Below are 26,213 nucleotides of genomic sequence, written 5' to 3' on the forward strand. Positions count from 1 at the left end.
TTGGAGTATGAAACACCAGGCATATCAAGAATCGCTGACTCGGTAACCTCAAAACAAAACCTCAGACAGCTCACTGGCTTGGCCTGCATTTGCAAATTCCACACCCAATGGAGAGGGTCTGCTAACCTGGCTTCTTAAACTACAGCACCCACTTCTAGACCTGTCAACTTCATGACCATACAACAGTTACCTGTACAGACAATATAGCACATATTAGGGCTGCGAGATTAATCAATCAATTAATTAATGGCATCAATCAAGTGAAGGAATCACTACAAATTAACATCTAATTGCCATTACCAAACCTAATTAAAAAGACAGTGCGGCAAGGAAATGCTTTGGGACCAGAACTTCAGCTGGGGGCCATTTTAGAGACCTCTGTGCCACACTGATTTCATCCTGCACTAAACCTGACATAAGAAAGGAAATAGTAGCTGGGGCTTACGCTTGCTTAATATACTTTATGTATATATATTGCCAAGTTTATGCATTTGACAAAAATGAGAATATTGAAACTATCTGTTCTCACAACAAGGAACATTAATATTGCTTATTAAGTATAAACTGTAAGAGATCCTCACAACAGAATCTGTGACTTCCATTGGGCTTACTCCTGAGCAAAGGCAAGTGCAACTTTAACATAATTATTAGTGAAAAAAATTGAACAGTAGTGGTTGCATTTTATGAATAGCAAGCACAGCGTTAAGGTAATTGCATAGATAATTAAAAAGTGATAGAGTACCAATTCAAATTGGTCTAGCCAAACTCCACAATCAGCTTCTGTTTGTACAAGAAAGATTACTCTCACTATCTTGAAAAAGATTATAGATTTTTCAAAGTGGTTTGTGCACCAAAGTAAGGGTGGTGCAGGGGATCGCTTTTATTATGAATCAGCAAGCTATGGATTAAAATCTAAGCCCTGAACAAGCCACATTTTCTGAAATTCCAATCCCATTTGTATAACAGCTACAATAGTATAACAGCTACTATGGCAGTAAGCATTGTAAAGAAGCATACCCACTAAAAATAGTGCATGTAAAATACAATCCTGCTAATTTGGAGGGCAGTCGCCTCCCTGCATAGACTGTTTGCTCTTCAGAATCCTGGGTGTTAAGCAGCAACCTATCACTAAATCTCCCTGTGATGCATTACCCAGGAGAAAGCTACTCTTCAACAGCGGCTTTATTTGTGCAGCCATTGTTTCACAGCAAATATAACCCAGGTGCTATGAACTATGGCTCCTTCTACACTGCCATATAAAATCTAAATTATCTGCTTTGAACTAGATTATATGGCAGTGCAGACATATAATCCAATGTGTTGTCGAAGACTTTTGTGTCTGGAATCACTGCGTTGCTATGAGTTTTCCAGGCTATATGGCCATGTTCCAGAAGCATTCTCTCCTGACATTTCACCCACATCTATGGCAGGCATCCTCAGAAGTTGTGAGGTCTGTTGGAAACTAGGCAAGTGGAGTTAATATATCTGTGGAATAACATCCAGGGTGAAAGAACTCGTCTGTTGGAAGTGTGAATGTTGCAATTACTCACCTTGATTAGCACTGAAAAGTCTTGCAGTTTCAAAGCTTGATTCCTGTCTGAGGGAATCCTTTGTTGAGAGGTGTTAGCTAGCCCTGATTGTTTCATGTCTGGAATTCCTGTTTTAAAAGTGTTGTTCTTTATCTACTGTCCTGATTTCATAGTTTTTTTAATACTGGTAGCCAAATTTTGTTTATTTTCATGGTTTCCTCCGTTCTGTCGAAATCGTCCACATGCTTGTGGATTTCAGTAGCTTCTCTATGAAATCTGAATTCAACAAAGGATTACCTCAGGCAGCAATCAGCCAGGCTTTGAAGCTGCAAGGCCTTTCAATGCAATAGGGACCGAGCTGTGGGCAGCTGCAATAAATCACTCTGACCATGAGGTCATGAGTTCGAGGCCAGCCCGTGGCGGGGTGAGCACCCGTCAATTAAAAATAAAAAATAGCCCCTGCTTGTTGCTGACCTGGCAACCCAAAAGATAGTTGCATATATCAAGTAGGAAATAAGGTATCACTTATAAAAAAAGTGGGGAGGCAAGTTTAACTAATTTACGACCTGGAATGAGGAAGTGCCGTCAGAGTGGATGATGAAGCAGCTGCTCCCCCCTGTGGCCAGACTTGAACATCCCCTCAGGAAATTGCCTCTGTCTGTCTTGGCCTCTGTTTGATGTGTTTAGGGCATTGAATGTTTGCCCTATGTGTGTATATTGTGATCCACCCTGAGTCCCCTTCGGGGTGAGAAGGGCGGAATATAAATACTGTAAATAAAATAAATAATTAATAATCAAGGTGATTAACTGCAACATTCACACTTCTGAAAGAAAAGAGTCCTTTCTCCTACCCTGGACCTTCCACAGATATATAAACCTCACTTGCTTAGTTTCCAACACACCTCACAACCTCTGAAGATGCCTGCCACAGATGTGGGCAAAACGTCAGGAGAGAATGCTTCCGGATCAAGGCCATGCAGCCTGGAATACTCACAGCATCCCACATATAAAAGGTAAAGTTTTTCCCTGACATGAAGTCTAGTCATGTCCGACTCCGGGGGATGGTGCTCATCTCCATTTCTAGGCCGAAGAGCTGCCGTTGTCTGTAGATGCCTCCAAGGTTATGTGGCCGGCATAATTGCATAGAGCACCATTACCTTCCCACCGAAGCAGTAAAGAAGCCATAATGAATTAAACAGCACATAAGATAAAGGTTTTCCCCTGACATGAAATCTAGCCGTGTCCAACTTTGGGGGTTGGTGCTCATCTCCATTTCTAGGCCGAAGAGCCGGCGTTGTCCGTACACACCTCCAAGATCATGTGGCTGGCATAACTGTATAGAGCACCATTACCTTCCTGCCAAAGCAATACTTATTGATCTACTTATATTTGCATGTTTTTGAACTGCTAGGTTGGCAGAAGCTGAAGCAGCAAGTTCAGCAGCTCTGCGGGGGCTCCACAGAATCATAGAATAGTAGAGTTGGAAGAGACCTCATGGGCCATCCAGTCCAACCCACCGCTAAGAAGCAGGAAATCGCATTAAAAGCACCCCCGACAGATGGCCATCCAGCCTCTGCTTAAAAGCCTCCAAAGAAGGAGCCTCCACCACAGCCCGGGGGAGAGTTCCACTGTCGAACAGCCCTCACAGTGAGGAAGTTCTTCCTGATGTTCAGGTGGAATCTCCTTTCCTGTAGTTTGAAGCCACTGTTCCGCGTCCTAGTCTCCAGGGCAGCAGAAAACAAGCTTGCTCCCTCCTTCCTATGACTTCACGTATTTGTACATGGCTATCATGTCTCCTCTCAGCCTTCTCTTTTGCAGGCTAAACATGCCCAGCTCTTTAAGCCGCTCCTCATAGGGCTTGTTCTCCAGACCCTTAATCATTTTAGTCCAACCCACATATAATCCAGTTCAAACCAAATAATGTGGATTACCTGACTGGATAATCTGGATTATATGGCAGTGTAGAAGGGGCCTATCCCACTACCAGGCTTGAAGGAATATTTGCTCGGCCAAAATATTCCCCAGCGCCAGTGCTCTTTACTCACAAACTGTGGCATTTGGTTATACAGCAAATGAACCCGAGTGAGTCCCACGTGAAGCCTTGCGTCTTTGTTCCCCCCTCCCCATCAACCCTTTTGCCAAAAGGCTGTGTGCAGATAGGTCCCTTTCCTGCTGCCATCCATCTCAGCCCAGACAGTCTGAGAGAAAGCAGAGGAAGACAAGGGCTCATTTTCCTCTGCTGCATTGCCAGCCACAGAGACAACACAAGGGCTCTCCCGGTGGGGGCAAAAGGAGGAGAGAGAGGGAGGGAGCAAACTGCAGCTCTCTTGAACACAGCTGTGCTATAACCTCTGCCAGGCAGATAAGCCAGGCTCAGAGCTCTTTGTCTCTCTCTCTCTCTCTCTGGTGGGAGGAGGGGCAGCCTCTGCAATGTGAAGCACTGCCTCCTCCTCTCTCTCTCTCTCTTTCCAGAGCTGAGATAAGCCCAGGAGCAAAAACAAGAGGCAAGTCAAAACCTTTCCAGATGGATTTCCTGTGGAAAGGCGGGAGGGGGGGGAGTGATGGGGTTCAGGAGATGGCGGCTTGTGCTCTTGCAGGGGGAAAGCCACAAGCAGGAACTTGAGCGCATTTTCAGAGCAACCATGCGCAGGAGAACAAAGAGGAAACCATCCTTGGGTCATTTAAGCATGGCATCTCGCCCAAGAGGGAGAGAGCAGAAAACCAGACAACCTATGTATCTGGGGAGGAGGAAAAAAAGGCACACTCACCATTTCATTAGGAACATCAAATCTCCACAGGAGTCTGTGGCTCCGATGATTTTTTCCGGCTCCAGTCCTCTTTCAAAGCCCCTGGCAATATCGGTGCTCTGGTGAAAAAAACAAGAGAGAAATAGAAGAGTTAAAAAAGACAGGCACATTCCTCTCTCCCCCCCCCTCTTGTTTCTGGGTTATTTGTGAGCTTCCTTCAACCATGAACAGAAGGGTTTCAAAGGGCACCAAAGAACCAGGTGATAAAACAGATGCTGTACAAGGCTTGGTGCTAATTAGGAGAGGCCTTCCATGCTCTCCTACCTGTATGATTATTTATTAATAATAATGCTAATTAAAAGGGACATAGATTAAATGTTAGAGGAGGGGAGGAGGTAGTGGGGGAAGAAAGCTAGCTGTGGGGAGAGGATTCCAGGGTCGCCATTAAGATGGGCTGGCAAAACAAGGAGGGGGGTGCAGACAGAGCAGTCATGGTCTTGCCTTTGCAGCTGCAGCTGCAGCCGCAGCCGCAGCAGCCATTCGTGATTTCCAGAGCTCCCCATCCCTGCTCCGCTTCCCCCGCTCCAGAGCGCACCACCTCTACGGGATCCCACGCGGTCCTGGAAGGCTTTGTGCCGGTGCCGCCGCCGCCGTCGATGGGTGTGTCTCACCCATGCGGGGCCTGGGAGGGGCTGGGCCTTCTTTTTGGGGAGGGGAGGGGAGAGGGAAGGGGTGAGTTGCTGCTGCAACCATCCAGAGCTGGAAGCGCCGCCGCCGGGCCCCCAGGCAAGGGTGGGTCAGCTCCCTCTCTGCACCACATACCATCTGAAAGGCTGGTAACAGCTTTCAGTCGCGGCAAGCCTGGAGCGAGTGCCTTCTCCCTGCTCTGCAAGCAGCAGCCCCACCGCCACGCGCGACTCTACCCAGATCCACACACATTTGTGGCTCACACATAAGACTCGGTCTAGCTAGCAGCAGATGCAGCGAAAAGGCACCAAGCGCCGCTTGATCCAGGCACCAAACCCGGCTTGGGGACAATTCCAACAAAAACCACGAACATGAACAAAATCTGGCTACAAGTATTTTTTTTTTAAAAAAAACCTCTAAAATCAGGACAGTAAATAAAGAACAACACTCAGAAAACAGGAATTCCAGACATGAATCAATCAGGGCCAGCTAACACCTCCCAACAAAGGATTCCCCCAAGCAGGAAGCAGCCAGACCTTGAAGCTGAAAAGCTAATATAATACTAATAATAATCTATATATATAAAAGAGTGATGGCATCACGGCAGCGGACAAAACAACAAAAGTAAACACCCCACAACCTCGAAAATTGACATCACAACCCCTCATCCATGCCTCTAGGTTGATACAACAAAAAGAAAAGAAAAATAAAGTCCTAATTAGAGGGAGAGGAATAATTGTTTTTATCCAATTGCTGCCAGTTAGAAGGCTAAGCTCCGCCCACTTGGTCTCCTAGCAACCCACTCAGCCCAGTGTTAATAAAATAATGATAAAAAAATAAATACAAATAATACAATAAAGAATTATAAAAAACACTAAAATAATTAATACAATAAAATACTATAACGAAATGACTAAAAATAATACAACAAAATAATAAAATATAATAAATAAAAAAGATAAGTGACAATAAAATTAATTTAAAAAAATACAAATAACGTCAAATAAAAATTCCACAACAAGTTTTAACCGATACCACCACCACTTTGCCACAGCAACGCGTGGCCGGGCACAGCTAGTAATAATAATAATTTGTCCAAACAATAAAGTGTCACCAGCCAGAGGCCTATAAATATCTGGGCATATTACAGCTGGACAACATCAAGCATGAACATGTGAAAACTGTGGTCAGCAAAGAATACACACAAAGGGTCAGAAAAAGCAAGCTCAATGGAGGCAACACCATCAAGGCCATAAACACCTGGGCCATACCTGTCATAAGATCTACTGCTGGCGTCATAAACTGGACACAGGTGGAACTGGACAACTTGGACAGAAAAACAAGAAAACTCATGACCATTCATCATTCACTGCACCCTCGCAGTGATGTTGACCGGCTATATCTGCCTAGAAGATCAGGGGGCAGAGGACTCTCACAAGTAAAACAAGCAGTCAAAGAAGAAGAACATGCCCTGGCAGAATATGAAGAACCTGCTTTGATTGAAGTCAAAAATCAGAAACTCCTCAAAGCACAGCAGACAAAAAACCAGTACAAGAAAACCACACAACAAACTAGAACTCACAGCTGGTACAACAAAACATTGCATGGAAAGTTCCTTGACAAAATTGAAGGAAAAGCTGATAAGGAGAAGACTTGTCTATGGCTCACAAATGGGACCCTGAAGAAGGAAACAGAAGGCCTGATTCTTGCAGCCCAGGAGCAAGCCTTCAGAACAAATGCAATTAAGGCCAAGATCGAAAAATCAGCTGATGACCGAAAATGCAGACTGTGCAAGGAAACCAACGAAACCATTGAGCATATCCTCAGCTGCTGTAAGAAAATCACACAGAGAGACTACAAACAGAGGCACAACTATGTGGCCCAAATGATTTATTGGAACTTATGCCTCAAGTACCACCTCCCAGCAGTAAAGAACTGGTGGGATCACAAACCTGCAAAAGTATTGGAAAATGAGCATGCAAAGATACTGTGGGACTTCAGAATCCAGACTGACAAAGTTCTGGAACACAACACACCAGACATCACAGTTGTGGAAAAGAAAAAGGTTTGGATCATTGATGTTGCCATCCCAGGTGACAGTCGCATTGACGAAAAACGACAGGAAAAACTCAGCCGCTATCAAGACCTCAAGATCGAACTGCAAAGACTATGGCAGAAACCAGTGCAGGTGGTCCCGGTGGTGATGGGCACACTGGGTGCCATGCCAAAAGTTCTCAGCCGGCATTTGGAAACAATAGACATTGACAAAATTACTATCTGCCAACTGCAAAAGGCCACCCGACTGGGATCAGAGCGCATCATCCGAAAATACATCACACAGTCCTAGACACTTGGGAAGTTTTCGACTTGTGATTTTGTGATACGAAATCCAGCATTTCTATCTTGTTTGCTGTGTCATACAATGTTGTTGTGTCAAATAATAATAATAATAATAATAATAATAATAATAATAATAATAATAATAATAATTTATTTTTCTATCCCACCTCCATCTGGGTGGGACTCGGGGCAGCTAACATGGGGCCAAGCCCAAAAACAAAACATAAGCAGAATTAAAACATAAGTACAGTGTTCCCTCACTTATCGCGGGGTTACTTTCCAGGACCACCCGCAAAGTAGGGACACTATATTTATCCTATGTGTGGAAGAGAGCAAACCACAGACCACTTAATCCAATGCAGTCTGTACTTTATTTTAGCAGTTGCAATATACAGTACACTGGCAGAGAAGAAGAATGGAAGCTAAATAACCCTTTTTTTTTATATCCAACCCTTCCCTAACCCCCCTCTCCCTTTATTTCCCCCCCCTTCCAAAACCCTTTGCACACTGCAAAAACCCGTGAAACAGCAAAAATACCGCAATAAATGGTGTACATTAATATTTATTGAAAACCCGCAAAACAGCGAGGGTGCGAAAAGCGAACTGGGAAGTAGCGAGGGAACACTCAGAAAACGGGAATTCCAGACAAGAAACAATCAGGGCCAGCTAACACCTCCCAACAAAGGATTCCATCACTGAAAAGGCCCTCTCTCGTTCCACCAAACACACCTGCAATGGTTGTGGGACCGAGAGAAAGAACCAGCTAGACCTTGAAGCTGCAAGGCCATTAAATGCTAATCAATGTGATTAATTACAACATTCACACTTGCCTCCAGCAGACAAGAGTTCTTTCTCCCACCCTGGACCTTCCACAGATATATAAATCTCCCTTGCCTAGTTCCCAATATACCTCACAATCTCTGAGGATGCCTGCCATAGATGTGGGCAAACCGTTAGAAGATAATGCAATATCAGCAAATCAGCAAAACAGAAAGAAAAACCCGATTAAAAACACAATAATGTTTAAAAACACAATGATAATAAAATAGTAATAGTAAAATACAATGGTATAAAACAAACATCACCACTAATGGATAAAATGGGGGGGGGGTGCTAATATTAGTGATTAATTATTATTATTATTATTATCATTTATTCATTTCTGTCCCGCTTTTCTCCCGTGGGTGGGATTCAATGCAGCATACAACATAAAATTCATACAAATACATCAGACAGCAATACATGATCAGTTGAAACATCACATCCCAATATAAAACCCAATTAACATATTAAATAAAACACTTTTAAAAACTTACAGCAAGCACCGTTTAAAGATATCCCTAACCTTCGCCCCCTGAAGTTATTTGTCAAGTATTATCAAAATTTTTATCAGACCGGCAGTGCCGATTATCATTTGTCTGGGAAGGCCTGGCTCCACAGAAAGATTTTAATTTGTGAACAAAAGGCCAGTAAGAGGGGGCTGATTGTACCTCATTAGGCAGGGAGTTCCAGAGCCGCGGGGCCATCACCGAAAAGGCCCTCTCTCTCGTTCCCACCAAACACGCCTGCGATGGTGGTGGGACTGAGAGCAGGGCCTCTCCTGAGGATCTCAGGACTCGAGTGGGTTGGTCCCTAAAGTAGGCTGGGCCTGAACCGTATAGGGCTTTGTAGGCTAAAGCCAGCACCTTGAATTACGCCTGGAAACAATTAATTGCAGCATTCACACTTGCCTCCAACAAACAAGAGATCTTTCTCCCACCCTGGACCTTCCACAGATATATACACCTCCCTTGCTTAGTTTCCAATATACCTCACAACCTCTGAGGATGCCTGTCATAGATGTAGGTGAAACGTCAGGAAAGAATGCTTCTGGAACATGGCCATACAGCCTTGAAAACTCACAATAGCTCAGTGATTCCAGCCATGAAAGCCTTTGGCAACACCGATTTATTCACTTCTTTCTTATCCAAAGAAAGACATTATCTCTCTTCCTCCTCTTTTACTTTTTTACATATATGTATAGGGCTTGTGTTCATTGGGAGAATACAGGTTGCAACAGAGCTGAGCCCGCAACTGAGGAAATTAAAGACATTCACAAAATCATGCCGCACAACACCACAGTCATTCATTCATCTTGATTCTCCATAATGCAAAAGCAGGCTGTGATAGGATGCTTGGGAACTTCCTGGTCAGGGCTGAATTCACCCCACTTCTACCTCTGACTAGAGCCAGAAACCTTTTTCTCAAAATTGAGTTCACAAATGGGCCAGAATGAGTAATAATAATAATAATAATAATAATATTTTGAGAGCACAGAAATGCTCGATCACTCTAATAACCATCATGTCGGATTACACAGAAAAGCCATTGAAATCAACAAGCATGTGGACAATTTCAACAGAAAGGAAGAAACCATGAAAATGAACAAGATCTGGCTACCAGTATTAAAAAAACCCTCTAAAATCAGGACAGTAAATAACACTCAGAAAACAGGGGAATTCCAGACAAGAAACAATCAGGGCCAGCTAACATCTCCCAACAAAGGATCCCCCTGGGCAGGAACCAGCCAGACCTTGAAGCTGCAAGGCCATTAAATGCTAATCAAGGTGATTCACACTTGCCTCCAACAAACAAGAGTTCTTTCCCCACCCTGGACCTTCCACAGATATATACACCTCCCTTGCCTAGTTTCCAATATACCTCACAACCTCTGAGGATGCCTGACATAGACGTGGGCAAACCGTTAGGAGATAATGCTTCTGGAACATGGTCATACAGCCCAGAAAACTCACAGCAACCCAAAAATAAAACTTTATTTGTAAACTGCCCTATCTCCCCGAAGAGACTCAGGGCGGTTTCCAGCATATATGGCAAACATTCAATGCCAACAAGAAGACATATAAACAAATTAAATCAAAAACATAACACAGACAATATAAAACAGCCTAACTTCAAACTAATAACAAGCAAAAATTAACCAAAAATAAAAACTTAACCTAAACAGACATAATCATATAGTGTAAATTTATAATAATAGTAATGCAGTAAAAACAAGAATTCAAGAGACCTACAATGACTCAAAGTGATGAGACAGCAGAGCACCTCATTTGCGGTTGCAAGAAAATAGCCCAGGCTGACTAAATTGAACATCACAACAAGCTAGCAGAAATGGTGCACTACAACCTTTGCAAGAAGTATGACCTACCCTGCAGTAAAATCTGGTATGAGAATAAGGCGGAAAAGACCACGGAAAACGAAGAAGCAAAAATACTCTGGAATTTTAGAATCCAAACAGATTAAAATCTGTCACATAACACACCAGGTATAACGGTTGTGGAAAAGAAACAGGTTTTTATTATACACATTGCAGTACCAGGAGACATAGAGTAGAGAACAAAGAGGTGGAAAAGATCATGAAATACAAGGACTTACATATTGAAATTGGACGACTATGGCAAAAGAGAACAACAGAGATGCCAACGGTGGTTGGTGCTCTTGGAAGCACCAAAATAATATTAGGAGGCATGGTTTTGAGGGATCTGTGGGTGTGAATTTCTGTAGAAGCTGTTATCTATAAAAATGTCTATTATCCGTAGATATTTTTACAGATTTTATTTTTAATACTGATGATACTTAATTCTGTTTTAGGTATGATCCATTATCCGGGCAGAGGTCACTAGGGGACGCTAGAGAGAGGTCTATTTTGGGGGGGGGGGGGGAGGAAAACCATTTCTCCCTGTTTTCCTCCTTCCCACCCATATCATAAATGTGGGGTCGGGGGCAGGGAATAAACAGGAAAACAGTGAAATTGTTTAACTCCTTCAACTGGTGGAGGGTGGCTCCAGCCCCATAAAATGGACTAGCCTTCTCTCTCTAGCGTCCCCTAGTGGCCTCTGCCCAAATAATAAAAAAGTACCCTGTTTTAATATTTGTATATTTGAAGTTGTATTGAAATGCTTTTAGTGTAAACTTTTGTGTCTCCTTGTGGGGAGAAAAAGCAGGATATAAATAAACCTTTTTTTTCATGTCAGGAGCAACTTGAGAAACTGGAAGTCACTTCCGGTGTGAGAGAATTGGCTGTCTGCAAGGACGTTGCCCATGGGACGCCTGGATGTTTGATGTTTTACCATCCTGTGGGAGGCTTTTCTCATGTCCCCATGTGGTAAGCTGGAGCTGACAGAGGGGAGCTCACCCCCCTCTCAGATTCGAACCACTGACCTTTCAGTCAGCAGTCCTGCTGGCACAAGGGTTTAACCCATTGCACCACCGGGGCTCCAATAAACATAATAATAATAAACATAATAATAATAATAATAATAATAATAATAATAATCTCCTGTTGTTATGATTTCCTATATTCTCTTTCAATGTTAGTCATAGTGTGGAATACCATAGGACTATGGCTTTAACAACTGACAATCACCAGCAGATGGATCAGTGCATCAGACCACTCTACATATAATATCAACACATATTTTACAGATTGACTTGAACCAATCACATGACAAGCATGGGTTGGATATGTAATTTCATATGTCCCAGCACCAATTGTCTGGGTTGGTGGAAATGCAAGGCAGGGCCTTCTCTTTGACAACAGTCTTACTTCCCAGTTTTCTCTCTAACATTACATTCCTAACAGGATAAGAATGGCTCTGTCTTTGCTCATTCTTTGGCAAGCATTTCTTCCATGCGGCTTCAGGTCATTTCTGATATGGGCAGATTCTGTTCTCTGATGTGCAGGCGGAGGATAACATGGTACATGTTACAACGGCTGTGAAGGCGGAAGAAGGCTGCAACAGACTGAGAAGCCACTCTCGTTGTGTTAATCACACCACTGCTGGGACCTCAATCTGTGAAGACTGTGTGTTGACCGGCCGTGCACCGACCTCCACACATTAAAAAAAATCACGCACAGGCGTCTTCCAAGAAATGGAGGACCATCATCCTCAAACTACGAGGGATCGCCTAAGTAAGTCTGATGTTGTAATGAAATCTCGGCTGTTAATTTGGTTTGTTGTTTTGAATTTGTCTTATATGTTTTTTCTAGATCCGGTTTGGCCCAAAAGGTAAGGACGAAATAAGTTTATAAAAATGTTTTTAATACAAAGAATAGCACCCAAAATGTCATGCATCTTCATTTTAATTTTTTATGCTTTAAATTCTATGTCCCTCCCCTGTGTTGCATATGGTTTGAAGACTCATGTTTAAAAATACACTTGTAGTATTTAGAGTATCCTCTAACAAAATAAAAACAAAACACATCAAGAAGCATAGTAAAAAAACAATCGTTCAAGAGCTCAGACAATATTTTGCTTTAACCACAGTTACAGTGCATTTTGACAGGTGCTGTGGATCTTTAATCTGCCACAAACACACACATACCTTTCAACAAGTCTCCTTGTGTTCTTTTCCTAAAAAGCATCATGGACTCAAATGCAGCATCTGCACCAGTTGTGTATGCAGCATGCCGGCCTAAGGACATATTAGTCGTTGCTCTCCTACTATAAAAATCACCTCTTTCAGAAATGTAAACACTGGAGCTGGAAATGAAGTGTCAGTAGTTGAATCAGTCTGCTACATGACTTGCACAATATATTTGGTGTTTACCAGCAATCCTTTAAAACAAATAAGGGTACTTCAGCAACTATCACACACCCTGGAGATCAGCAGAAGAGCAGATTAGAATCCTAAATAACACGTGTTCCTGTTCACAAATCACATTTGTACCATGCTCTCCCTTCTAAAGCCTCAAGGCAAGCAATATCTCTACCTTACTTTAATCTCACTGCAACCCTGAGAAATAAACTGGATTAAGAGTAATAGAGTAGCTTGTACAGGCTGACTAATGAACTTTACAGAACCTTGGTATCCAGTCCATCATACTGACCTCCATAGGTGTGGGATGAAGGGAAGCGCTGCCAAAATGGTTTTTCACCTATTATTCTTTCTCCTACATCTAAAACTGACTCACAACCTAAAGAAATCCAGGAGAGCTTCTGTTCTAAGATGGCTTCCGCTCTAGAAAAATGCCTTAAGAGTTGTGGGGGAATTTTAAGCAGGTGAGGAATCCACCATGAACTCCCTCTGTTGAAATCCCTTCTTCAATGCAATTATTAAAGAGCCATGTTCTCTCTTTTAAAAAAAAATTCAGATAGACTTATTCTAAGGACAATCGGATATAATGCGTAAATATAACTAAATAAACTAAATTACCCAAATAAGAGAAAATATAGCCCACCAATGACTTTAAGACCCCATTCCTTCAACTCCTGCAATCCACTGGATCCTACACCATTGTTTAGAAAAATAAGTAAAAAATATCACCCCAAAATGCTGTGAATTATTTTCCTCCATACACAACCACAGATCCAAGAACTGGTCAAAACACAAGGCGTCAAAATCAAAGATGTCAATTGGCTAATTTGGATTTTAAAAATCATTCAGCACAACCTGCCACAAGGTTGCTAGAGTGGTCCATTCTCAAATTATACCCACTATAGGTAGTGGCTGACTGCAAATTGGGATGTAAAATGGCTTCAACCATTCTGTAAACAATGGCTAAGGCTGTGCTTCTATTCTCAACCACAGGTACTTGCTGGAACAAATAGCACTCAGCCTGTTCAGGTTATTGCTGAGCTGACAAAGATACCTGCAGTCATAGGTTTTTGGATGATACTAGTTTTGCTCCTAAATCATGAAAACTATCAAAGATTTGGAGGATGTGATCATCAAAGGTGATAGTGATAAAGCATCTGACACTGTAAGGAGCAGCCCTCAATTTCACCCCTTCCCATTCATCTGCATTTTTGCAATGGCGCATTTAGCATTTATCCCATAATTCATTTAGCAGATGCTTTTAAAAGGGAGATGCCAAAAGTGCTGCCAGCTATATCCCACATATAACATTCCCACTGTATTCCCTTGTCCCCAACCTAGACAAAGAATGTGCATTGGCTTTGCACAATCAATTTGCCCTCGTTCGTACTTTCCCCGGCAACTATGAGAACAGCCGTCACATGTGCCCTCAGATGGTACATCATCACTAATACTGTTTATGAGCATTACACCTTTCGGTTTTGGATTGAGTAGGCTGATAATCAGTCAATACTGCAGGAACAGCAGGTGTGATTCCTGGTAAGCCCATCTGTGATAATAGGCTCAGTCTAAAAGGCAGAAGTAAACCAAAGTGCCACCAGCCAGCACATCTGGAAAAATGATTCCCCTGTCTCCCAAGACTAACTACTTTCTTCCCTCACAAACGCCATCTCTTATATTAGCAGATGTCTAGTTTTCACCTGCAACTTAACAGCTACATTATATTTGGATAGCCATCCACAAGAAAGAAAGAAAACAGGTGAATCTGTTACAAGGTGTTAATTTTATTGCATATGGAACACTGGTTGAGTCACAACATCTGTGGCAGGTGAGAGGTGATGACGGAGGATGGATCTCAAACCAAAAACTGCGCACGAACATAAGCTAGCATAAAACACAATATGAGTGGGAACAGCAGCTTTCATTGCTCTCAAAAGTCCCAAATGCATGGCATGAGCAATATGAGGGGCAGTCCAGTTGTGGCAATCACATCGGTTGATGTCTTACACAGTCTACACAGGAGTTCTGCTGAGTCAGTCCAAAAATCTATTTAGCACCGAATTCCGTTCCACAGTGAACAAGCAAATGTTTATGGGAAGCCCACCAGTAGAACTTAAGTGCACTATCATTCTTCTGCTTGAATACCTAACATTTATTACTGATGTAAACTGCCTCTAATTTTGGAGGTAATATACTGTCATCATAGCTTCAATGCAAATCCTATCTTCAATGCAAACAGTTCGGGTCCTGCCTATCTTCACAACCGCATTTTCCCCTATGAATTGGCACAAACCCTAAGATCTGCCGAGGAGGCCCTTCTTCCGCTCCTACTGCTGTCACAAGCACAGTTGGTGGGGATGAGGGAGAGGGCCTTCTCAGTGGTGGCCCTCGGCCCTGGAACTCTCTCTCCAGGGAGATTAGGCTAGCACCCACTCTGTCTATCTTCCGCAGGGACCTCAAAACATAGATGTTTCAATGTGTATTTGATAATGGTTAGCCCCCTGTCCATGAATGTCCAGCCAAAATTGTCCATCAGATTGAACTCAGTATTTTACCCCCAGGCCCTGGCCCTATAATCCGTTTTTGTACAAGCCAAGCCCAGCCCCCTCAAATTTCTGATCTGCCCATCATATTATTGGTTCTGGTAATTAGGTTTGCTTTGTTTCATTTTCATATGTTTTATATTCTGTTTTTAATTATTTAATTAGATTATTATTTTTTATGTTTTTAAATGTTTTTAATTGGTTTACTCTGTTGTTTACTGGGCTTGGTCCTGCTTGTAAGCTGCCCGAGTCCCTTCATGAAGATAGTGGCAAGATATAAAGTTATTATTATAATTATTATAATTATTATTATCTTCCATAAATTTGTTTACCACTGCTTTGCAAGTCATCTCAGTTGCAGATCATTACTACATATCTTGTTGTAACCAATTTTATAGCTTACTCTATCTGTCATGAATCTCCAAATATTCTGCTTCATGAAATAACACCAGAAAGGTTTAGACTTCTGAAAGATGGAAGAAAACCATCTTTCTCCAGTTTCTCCTTATCATGCTGAATTTTAGACACTTTTATTATGTCTCTTTTCACTTGCTTTTTCCTTAAGCTGTAACGATCCCAAACATGGTAACTCTTCTGATTTCTGATGGATGTCAGAACATGTGTGCAGATATTCCAATATGCAATGCTCTCTGAAGTTCTTTTGAAGGAATACATGACTTTGGCCCTTCTCCTCTGGAACTGCAAGCTGCCTGCTCTTACAGGATGAATATCTATGAAGAAAACCTATAAGGGAGAAGAGACCAGACATACAGCCAGTAGTAAATGCTTCTTCTCATGTAGTAGTGTCTTAGGGCTGGAAAATGCATTACTTTGGGGTATAGTTGGGCAAATGGTGGGGGGAGGTCATGGATAGTTATACAAATTGATCTGAATTCAGAGTTGGGAAGTGTGATCTACAGGATATTGCACCAAAGAGGGAAGAGATTTGTTCTGCAGCCAGGCTTATTCCTAACTTCACTGGACACTAAGAAAGATAAGAGAAGCATGGACAAAAGGAAAAGCACAGCAGTAAACAAACTTGCAGGAATTCCACAGATGCTTGGCTTACCCTCCCACTCTCTGCCCTCGCCTTTTACTTCAAGAGCAGTGTTGTTGCTGTGGTTAATTCAAGATACTTGGCCTCAATCAGCTTTGGATATAATAAATTGCAAACAGTGTCTTCACAAGTGAAACTAGTTACAGGAGTAGTTATCTTTCAAAAGTATTACAAGTGATAGGTATCAGTATAGCATATGGTAATAGGTTGCTTTTCAAACATTGCAACAAATAATGGAAACAAACCAATTTTAAACAGTAATGTTTTAAGCGTTTCACACCAGGCTTCTAAAATGTGATTTGTGTCTTGATTTGTTTTTAATGATTTACCCCCACCCCTCCTTTCTAGCAAGGACGCTCCAGCCAAGCTTTCTCATTACAACATATCTGCCTAGGAGCTAAAGCTGTGCCAGAAGCAACTGGACAGGGTTTTATGAGGAAAGCAGGAAAACTGAGATACTTGCATTGTCAGGTGGCAAGGTCACCGCAGCAGGAAAAAAGGCACAACAAAAGGCTCATGGTGCCTTTTTCCTTGCTTATAATACTGGCAACTGGAAAAGTTAATTTTTGGACTGCAACTCCCAGGATCCTGGGGCAATTCTGAGAGCTGCAGTTCAGATGATTGGTGTCTCTTAGCTGTAGCAACAGCAGCACATTCCTTCATGGCAGCACCAACCAGCTGGTCATTTTTTTTACAAGTCCAAAAATGTCAATCTTTTTAATGCATCCATGTTATTCACTTCTTATCACCTGCAGAAGAGGTAATCAGAGAACGGAAGCAAACTACTCCCAACACTCTAGAAATGTCCAGTATTCCCTAGTGAACATTTCCACAATATTATATTCTCCAGATGTTTTGTATTACAACCTCAATCCACACCAAACACCATAGGAACCGCTGGTAGGAGTCTGTAAATCCAAAAAGGCGCCAAGATAGGGAAAATTAATCTGTGATATAAAAAGTCAGTAGTCCTTACCTGGCATACAAAAATCCAAATTACTCCAATATCATCTACATGGAAGGTTGAAATAGTAACACTTTTGCTTTCTGACAGTCCAATATACGTAAACTCTGTTTCATGCTCACAATAATTTAAATATTGTATAAAATTACCATTAGGTGTATAAGGTGTATACAGTGTTCCCTCAATACTTTGCGGTTCAATTTTCGCCGATTCACTGTTTCGCCGTTTTTCAATAAACTCTAAAAGAATATTATATATCATAAAAAATTACAATTTACAGCCTAAGGAAGGGACGAAGGAGAAGCCAAAGGGAGAGAAAAGGAGCCCAAGTGGCAACATGAGGAGAAGGAGGCGATTTATCAACACACGACTGGTTGATAAAGTCTTAAAATAGTGTATAACTACTAAAACAATGTATAAATATTAAAATATGGTGTCCCTACTTCGCAGATTTTCACTTATTGTGGGTGATCCTGGAACATAACCCCAGCGATAAGTGAGGGAACACTGTATATGAAACATAAATGAATTTCATGTTTAGACTTGAGTTCCATCTCCAAGATATCTCATTATGTACATATATGTAAATACAAGTATTTCAAAATGAAACAAAATCCAAAACATCTCTGGCCCTAAGCATTTCTGATAACGGATACTCAACATGTATCTGTCTACAGGAATAAAACCTACAAAGAGTGGGGCACTCAGAAATATTTCCAGTCACGGATAAACACCTTGTTGGTCCTACTATCTTGTCATTCCAATTGCTTAAACATAATCTAACTGTAACTTGACTGAATGCTTTAAACCATAAGTACTATTAAACCTCTGAAGTTAAACCATGGATACATCAAAAACCTGAAAACACCAAAAACCTGAAAACACCACGTTCAAAAGGAAATCACAGTAAGTTAAAATGCCCAAGGAGCTAGGATGCTTCTGGAGGAACCAAGCCACTCATTTTCACAGTGGACAGTTTTACTTCCCAAATTTTAAGGAGAATACATAATGGGTTATAAAACTGTAATCCAAACGCACTAAGGATAACCTGCTGGATATGAAATATACAACCTTATTACCCCTTATGATTTCATTAAGGGCCGATCATAGCAATGCAGGTTTGAATCTCCAGTGACTTGGCCATAATTTTGTACAGACACAGCTGTAAAGGGCAGGGCATTTCCTCAAATAAGGTTATAAAAAATAACGAACACAGAGAACTGCAGGAGATTTTTCTCCTCTAGGAAAGGAAAGGCAGGACATAAAATGTCACTCAACAGATCCTCATTTATACAGAGTTTCATATGTTCACATTCTCCTATAAAGATGTGTTTTAATAACCCATGTTCTCATGTCTCCTCATGCATTTGCTAGTGAATATGGCAAATTAAAATATAAAAGGAGAGAAATGTCATTAAGCTTTTAACCAAGGTAATACATTTGACCTTCACAATATTTCTAATATATAGAATGTAGTCAGAAAGAATGGTGTCTTTACAGCATCATATACAAAAGCATATGTATTTTGTCATTCTGAGATTGCATGGTGGGGCAGGAATCAGCTTCCCCAGAATCTTGGCTTTATTTAAGCTTCTGCCTCATAAGATTGCATATATAGGATGAAAGCAAGTGAGTGTAGAATTCCTCATAAAATCTCAGAAGCTGGAAGAATGCAGGGAATAGCATTTTAGAACCTTCCGTATCTTCCTGACATCCTGCTCTATCATTAGTAAAAGCAATGGGTGGGAATGGGGGAACTACGTGATCATTGTTTACACAAGTAAAAGGCTATTGATCTTTCTTAGTAGGGTACACACAGGCTTAATTATGAGGCCACGTGGCTTTTCCATGTGAATGACAAAGATTTACTGCATAAATACATTTCCTATGGCATAGCATGCTCAGCTCAAAGCAGATGGAGGTTTTCCAACATGGAGTAATGTTTCATGAATAAAGTCCTGTCCTCTCTTACTGCACCCTTGGAGATGTCTTTGTAGCTTTCCTTACAAGGAACTTGGGAGCTTCCAGATTTGATGCAGGATATCTCTCCCTGCTGCCCCCTTCTCCACAGACCTCAAAGTGACTGTTGTGGAACAAAGGAATTTCAAAGGTACATTGGAAATCTAAAAAAAAAATCAAGGAAAGACTTCAACTGAATCAGTAATTTGCCTGAAAGATCAATGTATTACTTTTACATAATTGCTAAAATGTTTATACTAGACCAGCTCTTTGAAATTTTACAACTGATGGGACAATTTTTGTCTCATTTCACTGTAAATACGTATTTAACCATGCCTTGATTGCTGAGGTTTGCACACTCTACATCAATATACTGAGGAACTGAAAGTCTCCTCCCATTTCTCCTCTTGTTATGCTAAAAAAAAAACCCTAACATGGCTATTTCTTTGAAAATTAGCACAAAGAGTGAGAGCTCCAGGGTCAGCACATTTTTAGCATAGGATTCCTAAACTCATTTGTTGTAATTTACTTCCTGCAAACATAAAAAATGACTGGGAATTCCTTTAAAGGAAAAAAGTAAATTATATTTTTCATATCCTAATCTGTTCTAGATAATACTGAGAGACTCCCAGATTGATTGTTAATCTTTATGATATTTTAAAGGCCATAATTATTTTAGTGATTCTTTATTTTGCCGTGAATGGTGACAATTAGCTTGCCTTATTTTACAGGGTAGTTTTCACTGAGATGTGGAAGTGAGTACAAATGAAGCACAGCTCCCATTATTTTAACACATTCGTATAAGCAATGCAAATATGAACAAACATGTGCCACAATCATATATTTATTGACACTTTTTATTTGGTGAAGAAAAAAAAGCTTATTGAAGGGGGGGTGACAAAGAATGATCTTTAGCACTAGTTAACAGAAAGGCACAAAAACTCACCTCTCTCTTTTTTTTGGCTTTGATGTCCTCATTGTTGGCAAGGCTTGACTTTCTCTTGGCGCCCTCCGATTTCTCCCGGGGCTTGTTTTCACCTTCCTTCATTTTTTTATATTTTTTCATAAACTCAGAAATCAGTTCAGGGCAGTCAAGGTTCTTCTCAGGTTCCCAAGTGTTATGCTCCCTGACACAACAAAAAAAGGGGAAACAATGGGGTGGGAAATAAGAAACAGAAGAAAGGTTGAAAATATTCCCATCTAATGGTCAAAGGCATCAGCAGAGAAGTGACTGAACTTTTTTCATGCAAACAGATGAGAGTAAAGGAAGAACTGTTCCAGATTTCTATGTAAGACTAAGCCACTGTGGTTGGTTCTAGTTATCCTATATAACTAAGATATTTTTTTTAAAAAAATCTGAGTGCCTTAACACAATTTAATTGTAAACTAGGGATAGTTATTGTAATGGCAGGAAGAACTCTCCAATATAGGGGGACTCTAAATATTTCATAAAGTTGCTTACAAATGTGTTATTTGGCCTTGTGATCTTTTTACATTGGCTTGATCCTTTAAACCCCATTTTTAATATTTTGGCATTTGAAACACCTCTTCTAGCCCTACTTTTTGGCTTATTTCTTATTAAAGGATTGCACATTCTTAAGAGTGATCCAATAAGAATATTAGCAGTAATAGAAACAGAATAAGTTGTAAAGACACAGAATAAGTTGTAAAGATCACACAATCACTCATGGTTAGGAGAACCTTCTGCACTCAAAGTTGCATGGATGATAAAAACACAGAGGACACATTCCTGAATGGATGCTTTAATCTTCTACCCAAGCTGTCCTAATAACAGCGTCTCAAAATAATAATAGTGTAAAACTATCTTCATTAGAGTCAATCTGACCATCAAAATGCAATGAGTTAAGTGTTTGAGTTTCAGAGGACTCTTTTCAGTTTTGAGATGAAGAAGAAAAAGGAGTGTGAAGAGCGAGAAGAAAGCAAAATAAAATGAAAGACAGAAATAAAAAGTATTTGCAGACTAATCTGATTAGTTTGCACCCCATATATGAGAGCACAAGTTGTACAAAAGCATAAGGGGACAGAAAAGAGAAGTGAGGACAAATCACCCTTTTAATAATACAAAGCATATCATAGCTTCCAATAGATCAAGGCTTGAAATTTTTAGGGAGACATAAAATCCCTTTGATTAACTAAAATGCTGCAAACTTATAGAGTGCAGAAAGTTCCTCCCTTTTGCTGTTGTATTCATGAAGGTCATGCAAACTTGCTCAGTCAACTACTGCACAGTGAGGCAAGGCTATAGCACCGGCTTGTAACTTGCCTTTCCTGAAATTAAGTAGTGTGCATCCATTTAAACACTGCAGCCTCAAAGCTAAACCTAGTAGATACCATATTAGGCTTTACTTCATGGAATTTGTAAAACAATCTGCTAGATATTGGGTCAAATATCCAGAATACGTACATATAGATGTACACACACAGAGACACAACCAAGTTAACAAAAAACACTAAAGAGCAACTATTCTGGATTGGGACAACTAAGATGGGCTGTGCATGATATGGTAATGGTAAAAAATAAAATAAAATGAAAATCCTCCATCAGATTTGAAGTTCTTTTGCTTGATTCCCCAACAATTCTGTGTGGCCCTTCTTCGCTTTGAGATTTCATCACATTAAAGTATAAGAAAAGATTAATCTTAAGAGCTAGAAAATTGTTGATGTTGTTTTTGGAATGAAAGCAAAACTGTAAAGGATGCTTAGCTTCATATGCAGTTCCCAAATTCTGTGTTTTTACACTTGGAAGTATTAACATAGCCCTGTATGGAGGGCATGTAGTCATCATTCCTTTTTCTAATCAGCTGCTTAAAAAACAATCCATAGAAGGGCCACCAGAGATTTTGACCAAATTTCCTCTTCTCCCCAAAAATTAGAAAACCCAAAATGAGGAGGAAGACTATTCAGACGATAGTGCTGGTGAATAACTCAAGTGGAACTACCAACTCTGTGAAGTGAGAGAGGGAACGCAGATGCCAGGATTTCCAAAAGATGCTTTATGATCCCAGGCCCTCACCTCGTGACCCACTCATTTAAATGGATGCACGCCACTCTTTTCTGGAGTGAGGAAAGTGGTTCCCACCCATGAAGGCTTTTTTCTTAAAAGAAAGCTTGAATGAGGGCAATGGAAGTCAAATTTGAAGCACTGCCTGGAGCATTGCTACCAAGAAAGTTCAAAGCCCATGCCAGAAGGAAAGTTGGACTTACTCAGAGAATCCTTTCCACTTGAGAAGATACTCCACTTGACCCTTCACAACACGCCTGTCTAGAACCTTCTCCACAACATATTCCTCCTCCTCTTCAGAGGACGAACTATCTGCTGTCCTCTTGTTTCTCTTTCCCATAGCGCAGAAGTTGCACCTAATGCACCAAGGCTACCCAATTCCTGCAAATCGGAAGTGAAATGTTAATTGGTGGTCACTGAAAACCAGGCTTGTTTCCAGAAATCACACACTGCCATTGCCCACCAGAATGGTATACATCTCAAATGTTTCCTTCATGCTTGCTAACCCTGGGAGTCTACAGGATACATCAAGAGGGAGAAGAGACCAACAGTGACAATACATGAGGAGACACATGATACACAATATTAGCCTTTTCTTTCAGGTTCAAACTGGATAATCTTGTAAAGATTTTGAATACAAATGTAATGCTCTATAATGCAACATTTAGCCATAACTCAATTTTCAAAACATCTGGTAAAAAAGCTTATTTTTACAAAGTACTTTTACATTTGCCCAACCACCCTTTTCCACCTTGTAATCTGTTTAGTTTGAAAGCTTTTTTTCAAGATCAGTACTGGGAACATGGTGAAACAGGGCTGGAGAAACAGATTTTTGATGGCAGCATATCTATATTAAGAAACACAATAAAAATTGAGCTGAGAAATGATATTTTGACTGTAGCTATGTGTGTCTGCCTACAAGAGGCAAGGTAAACAGCAGCTCCCCCTATATTCCTTAACCAAGCCTTTATGAAGAGAAGGGATATGAGACTTATCTGCCCCACCAGTAATAATAATAAATAATTAATAAGTCTTTATTTATACCCCAGCACAATCTCCCCAAAGGGACTTGGGGTGGCTCACAGAAGCACTTCAAGTGCTGCATATAAACAAACAGTACATAAGCATATAAACAGTGGTATAAGCATAAAAACAACAACACACATAAAATCCCAAGTGATAGAATTGTAATTGTAAAAAATATATAAATTCCTAAAATGCAGTAGAACCTGCGAATAAAGCTGGCTACCTGCAGTAACAAATCTAAGTGTAGAGTGACGCAATCGGTGGATCCTCAAGCTGACCATAGATTACACAAGGTCAAAGGCCTATCTGAAGAGCCATGTTTTAAACTTGTCCGAAAAGCTTGAAAAGTAGGGGCTAACCTAATTTCTTTAGGGAGGGTATTCCAGAGACGGGGAGCAACCACTGAGAAGGTCCCCTCTCTCATCCCCACCAACCATACTTGAGACAATGGGCCTCCTTAGCAGATCTCAATGCCCTTCCAGAAACCACTCACCTGTTAAAAATAAATAAATCTAGACACTTGGACACCAAATGGAAATCCTCGGGAAAGGCTGGTGACAGAAAAAGTCATATCTGGGTAAATTTAAGATAAGCCCTTCAAGTGGTCTCTAGAACTGTCAAAATGTTTTTGTTTACTTAAGCAAGCTTTTCGTGACTTACTTACTTCATTACACATGTACTTATGGCTAGTTTTAAATAAAAGGTTTGCCAAAATATGTTGGAACTGCTCTGGTGTTGAACTGGTATAGAAACTGATGCTATTCTTTCCATGTTATTTCTGCCTCTGCTATGAAATTTTCTTTAAACATGTCATGCCCACAAACACATTTTCTTAACTGAGGTACACCTGTACTAAGGTCACACATACCTACATTAAGGTGAACTATCTATGCTGTTGCTACAAAATGTCAAGCAGTGTTCCCCATGAACTGGTAGTGATGCTCTTTAGTAAGATGAGAATGTATTTGCCTTACAGGGGAACTGAAGAATAAGGCAAGATTATTTCATATGATTTAAAATCCCAGCACTGTTTACTGCAGACCTGATTGGAGCTAAAGAGTTGTCTGGCTTCTCATTATCAATACCTATCTCCTAATTAATTGTACTTCTAAATCCAAGACAGATTATCTCATTAGCTTATCACCTCTTGCAAAAGGGAATCCATTCTAAAGGTAAGTAGAAAATTCCTGGTTACATTTTATATTTAAGACATAGCTTTTAGCAAATGAAATGGTTTGCCACTTTTATCTTTATGACAGGCCTCCAAGGTTGCTCCTAGTTTTTTTCCAGTGTAACATGTAAGTTAGAAAGCAGGCCAATGATGTGCAGAAGGTACATGAGAACACCATTTTAGGATCCGAACCAAGATTCAGGACTGCACCCCAACACCAAGGCTACCAACCAGCTCCTGGTCCTTTAACAGGTGTATAGAACTGAGCTCCTTTTTGCATCTGACCATGCATTACAATACTGAAATAAACCATAAAACCGCTGAATAACCTATTTCATTACAGAAGTATTCCATTTTAAAACAGATGTGGGTCTAACCTTGATAGTTCATACTAAAAGCGAATTACAGTGGGCCCTCTGGATCCATGGAATTGTCACCAGCAATTTCCAGGGACCCTGGATCATTGAACCCCTCACTACTAAATTGTGGTGATGTGAACGAGGAGATGCTGAAGCAGGTGTGTTCACATCCATTTAAAAATATAGGCCATGGATATGGTAGACTCGAAATTTGGGGAATTTTTTTTTAAATAGCTCATATACAATCTTAAATACTCTTGATAAAGTAAATCCAAGATTACACCAACAAAACATGCTTATACTGAAGCTATGTTTATGGCATTTTCTAGTTCCCTCCCCATATGGGGTGAGAGAAATGGGAATCCCTGGCCCCCAAGTGTTCTAACTGGAGGCCAAATGTTACCAACAGTGTTATATGGATTTTGAAGGGGCATAAATAGACAGTAAAAGGGAGAAATGTGTCAAGAGGAAGGTGCATCAAGCAAACCCTTGTTGGGATTGCCTTCCAACTGAAAATTGATGTCCTCATTGTGATAAAACATGCCAATCCAGAAAAGGTCTCTGCAGTCACTTACAGACCCATCACCAGGACTTTACTTCTGGAAGACAATCATCCTTGGCCACGAGGGATCGCCTATGACGATAATAATACTAAAGCTATAGTATTCAATATGAAAAGGGAAGCAGTGCAAGAGTCATAATCATAGAATTAAGGAATGCTGCATATCTGTTTTAGGTACCATAACTGAACAATGGCCACAACCTACTTCCATTTCAAAAGTATAACTGGGTGGGAGGAGGTCATCTCACTGTCCCAAATGTGAAAAATCCTTGCCACCCTATTACAAATCACAAGGAGATGATGAAATCTAGTGTCTGACCACCTTTGGCTTTGAACATACGAAGCGGCAAATGCTCATAATAAAGGGGTTGTAAACCCACTCAGTGTAGTGGTCTGAAGTCACTAAGACTATATTTCTATATATACTTACCTTGATATAAATTCAACCAAACACATGGGATTACTTACTAACAAACAAGGTCAGATTTGCAGTGTAGTACTTTTGGGGGTGTGATGAATTGTGGGGGGGGGGGGGGACAATGAAGGTCTAAGGCCCCTTCTACACTGCCATATAATATCCAGATTATCTGCTTTGAACTTGATTATATGGCAGTGTAGACTCATATAATCCAGTTCAAAGTTTGATAATGTG

The 26,213-nt window shown here is 40.8% G+C and overlaps 1 protein-coding gene across 5 annotated transcripts in view; it reads right to left on the bottom strand.

Moving 5' to 3' along the window:
* Positions 1–26,213, bottom strand: part of cbx5 (chromobox 5) — a 61,504-nt gene that overhangs the window by 11,672 nt on the left and 23,619 nt on the right. For 3 of the 5 annotated variants that reach the window (XM_003216670.4, XM_008103624.3, XM_003216671.4), the window contains exons 2-4: positions 22,647–22,824; positions 20,368–20,548; positions 4,298–4,395 (exon numbers count right to left, since the gene is read on the bottom strand). In XM_003216670.4, the coding sequence (XP_003216718.1) occupies positions 4,298–4,395; positions 20,368–20,548; positions 22,647–22,783 (416 nt within the window). In that variant the 5' untranslated portion in view covers positions 22,784–22,824. Of the gene's footprint in view, positions 1–4,296; positions 4,396–19,469; positions 19,586–20,367; positions 20,549–22,646; positions 22,825–26,213 lie in introns of those variants that run through there. The other 2 variants (XM_008103625.3, XM_062971634.1) reach the window with 2 other exon arrangements.

This window comes from Anolis carolinensis, chromosome 2 (assembly GCF_035594765.1).
Source record: "Anolis carolinensis isolate JA03-04 chromosome 2, rAnoCar3.1.pri, whole genome shotgun sequence".
Classification (NCBI taxonomy): Eukaryota; Metazoa; Chordata; class Lepidosauria; order Squamata; family Dactyloidae; genus Anolis; species Anolis carolinensis.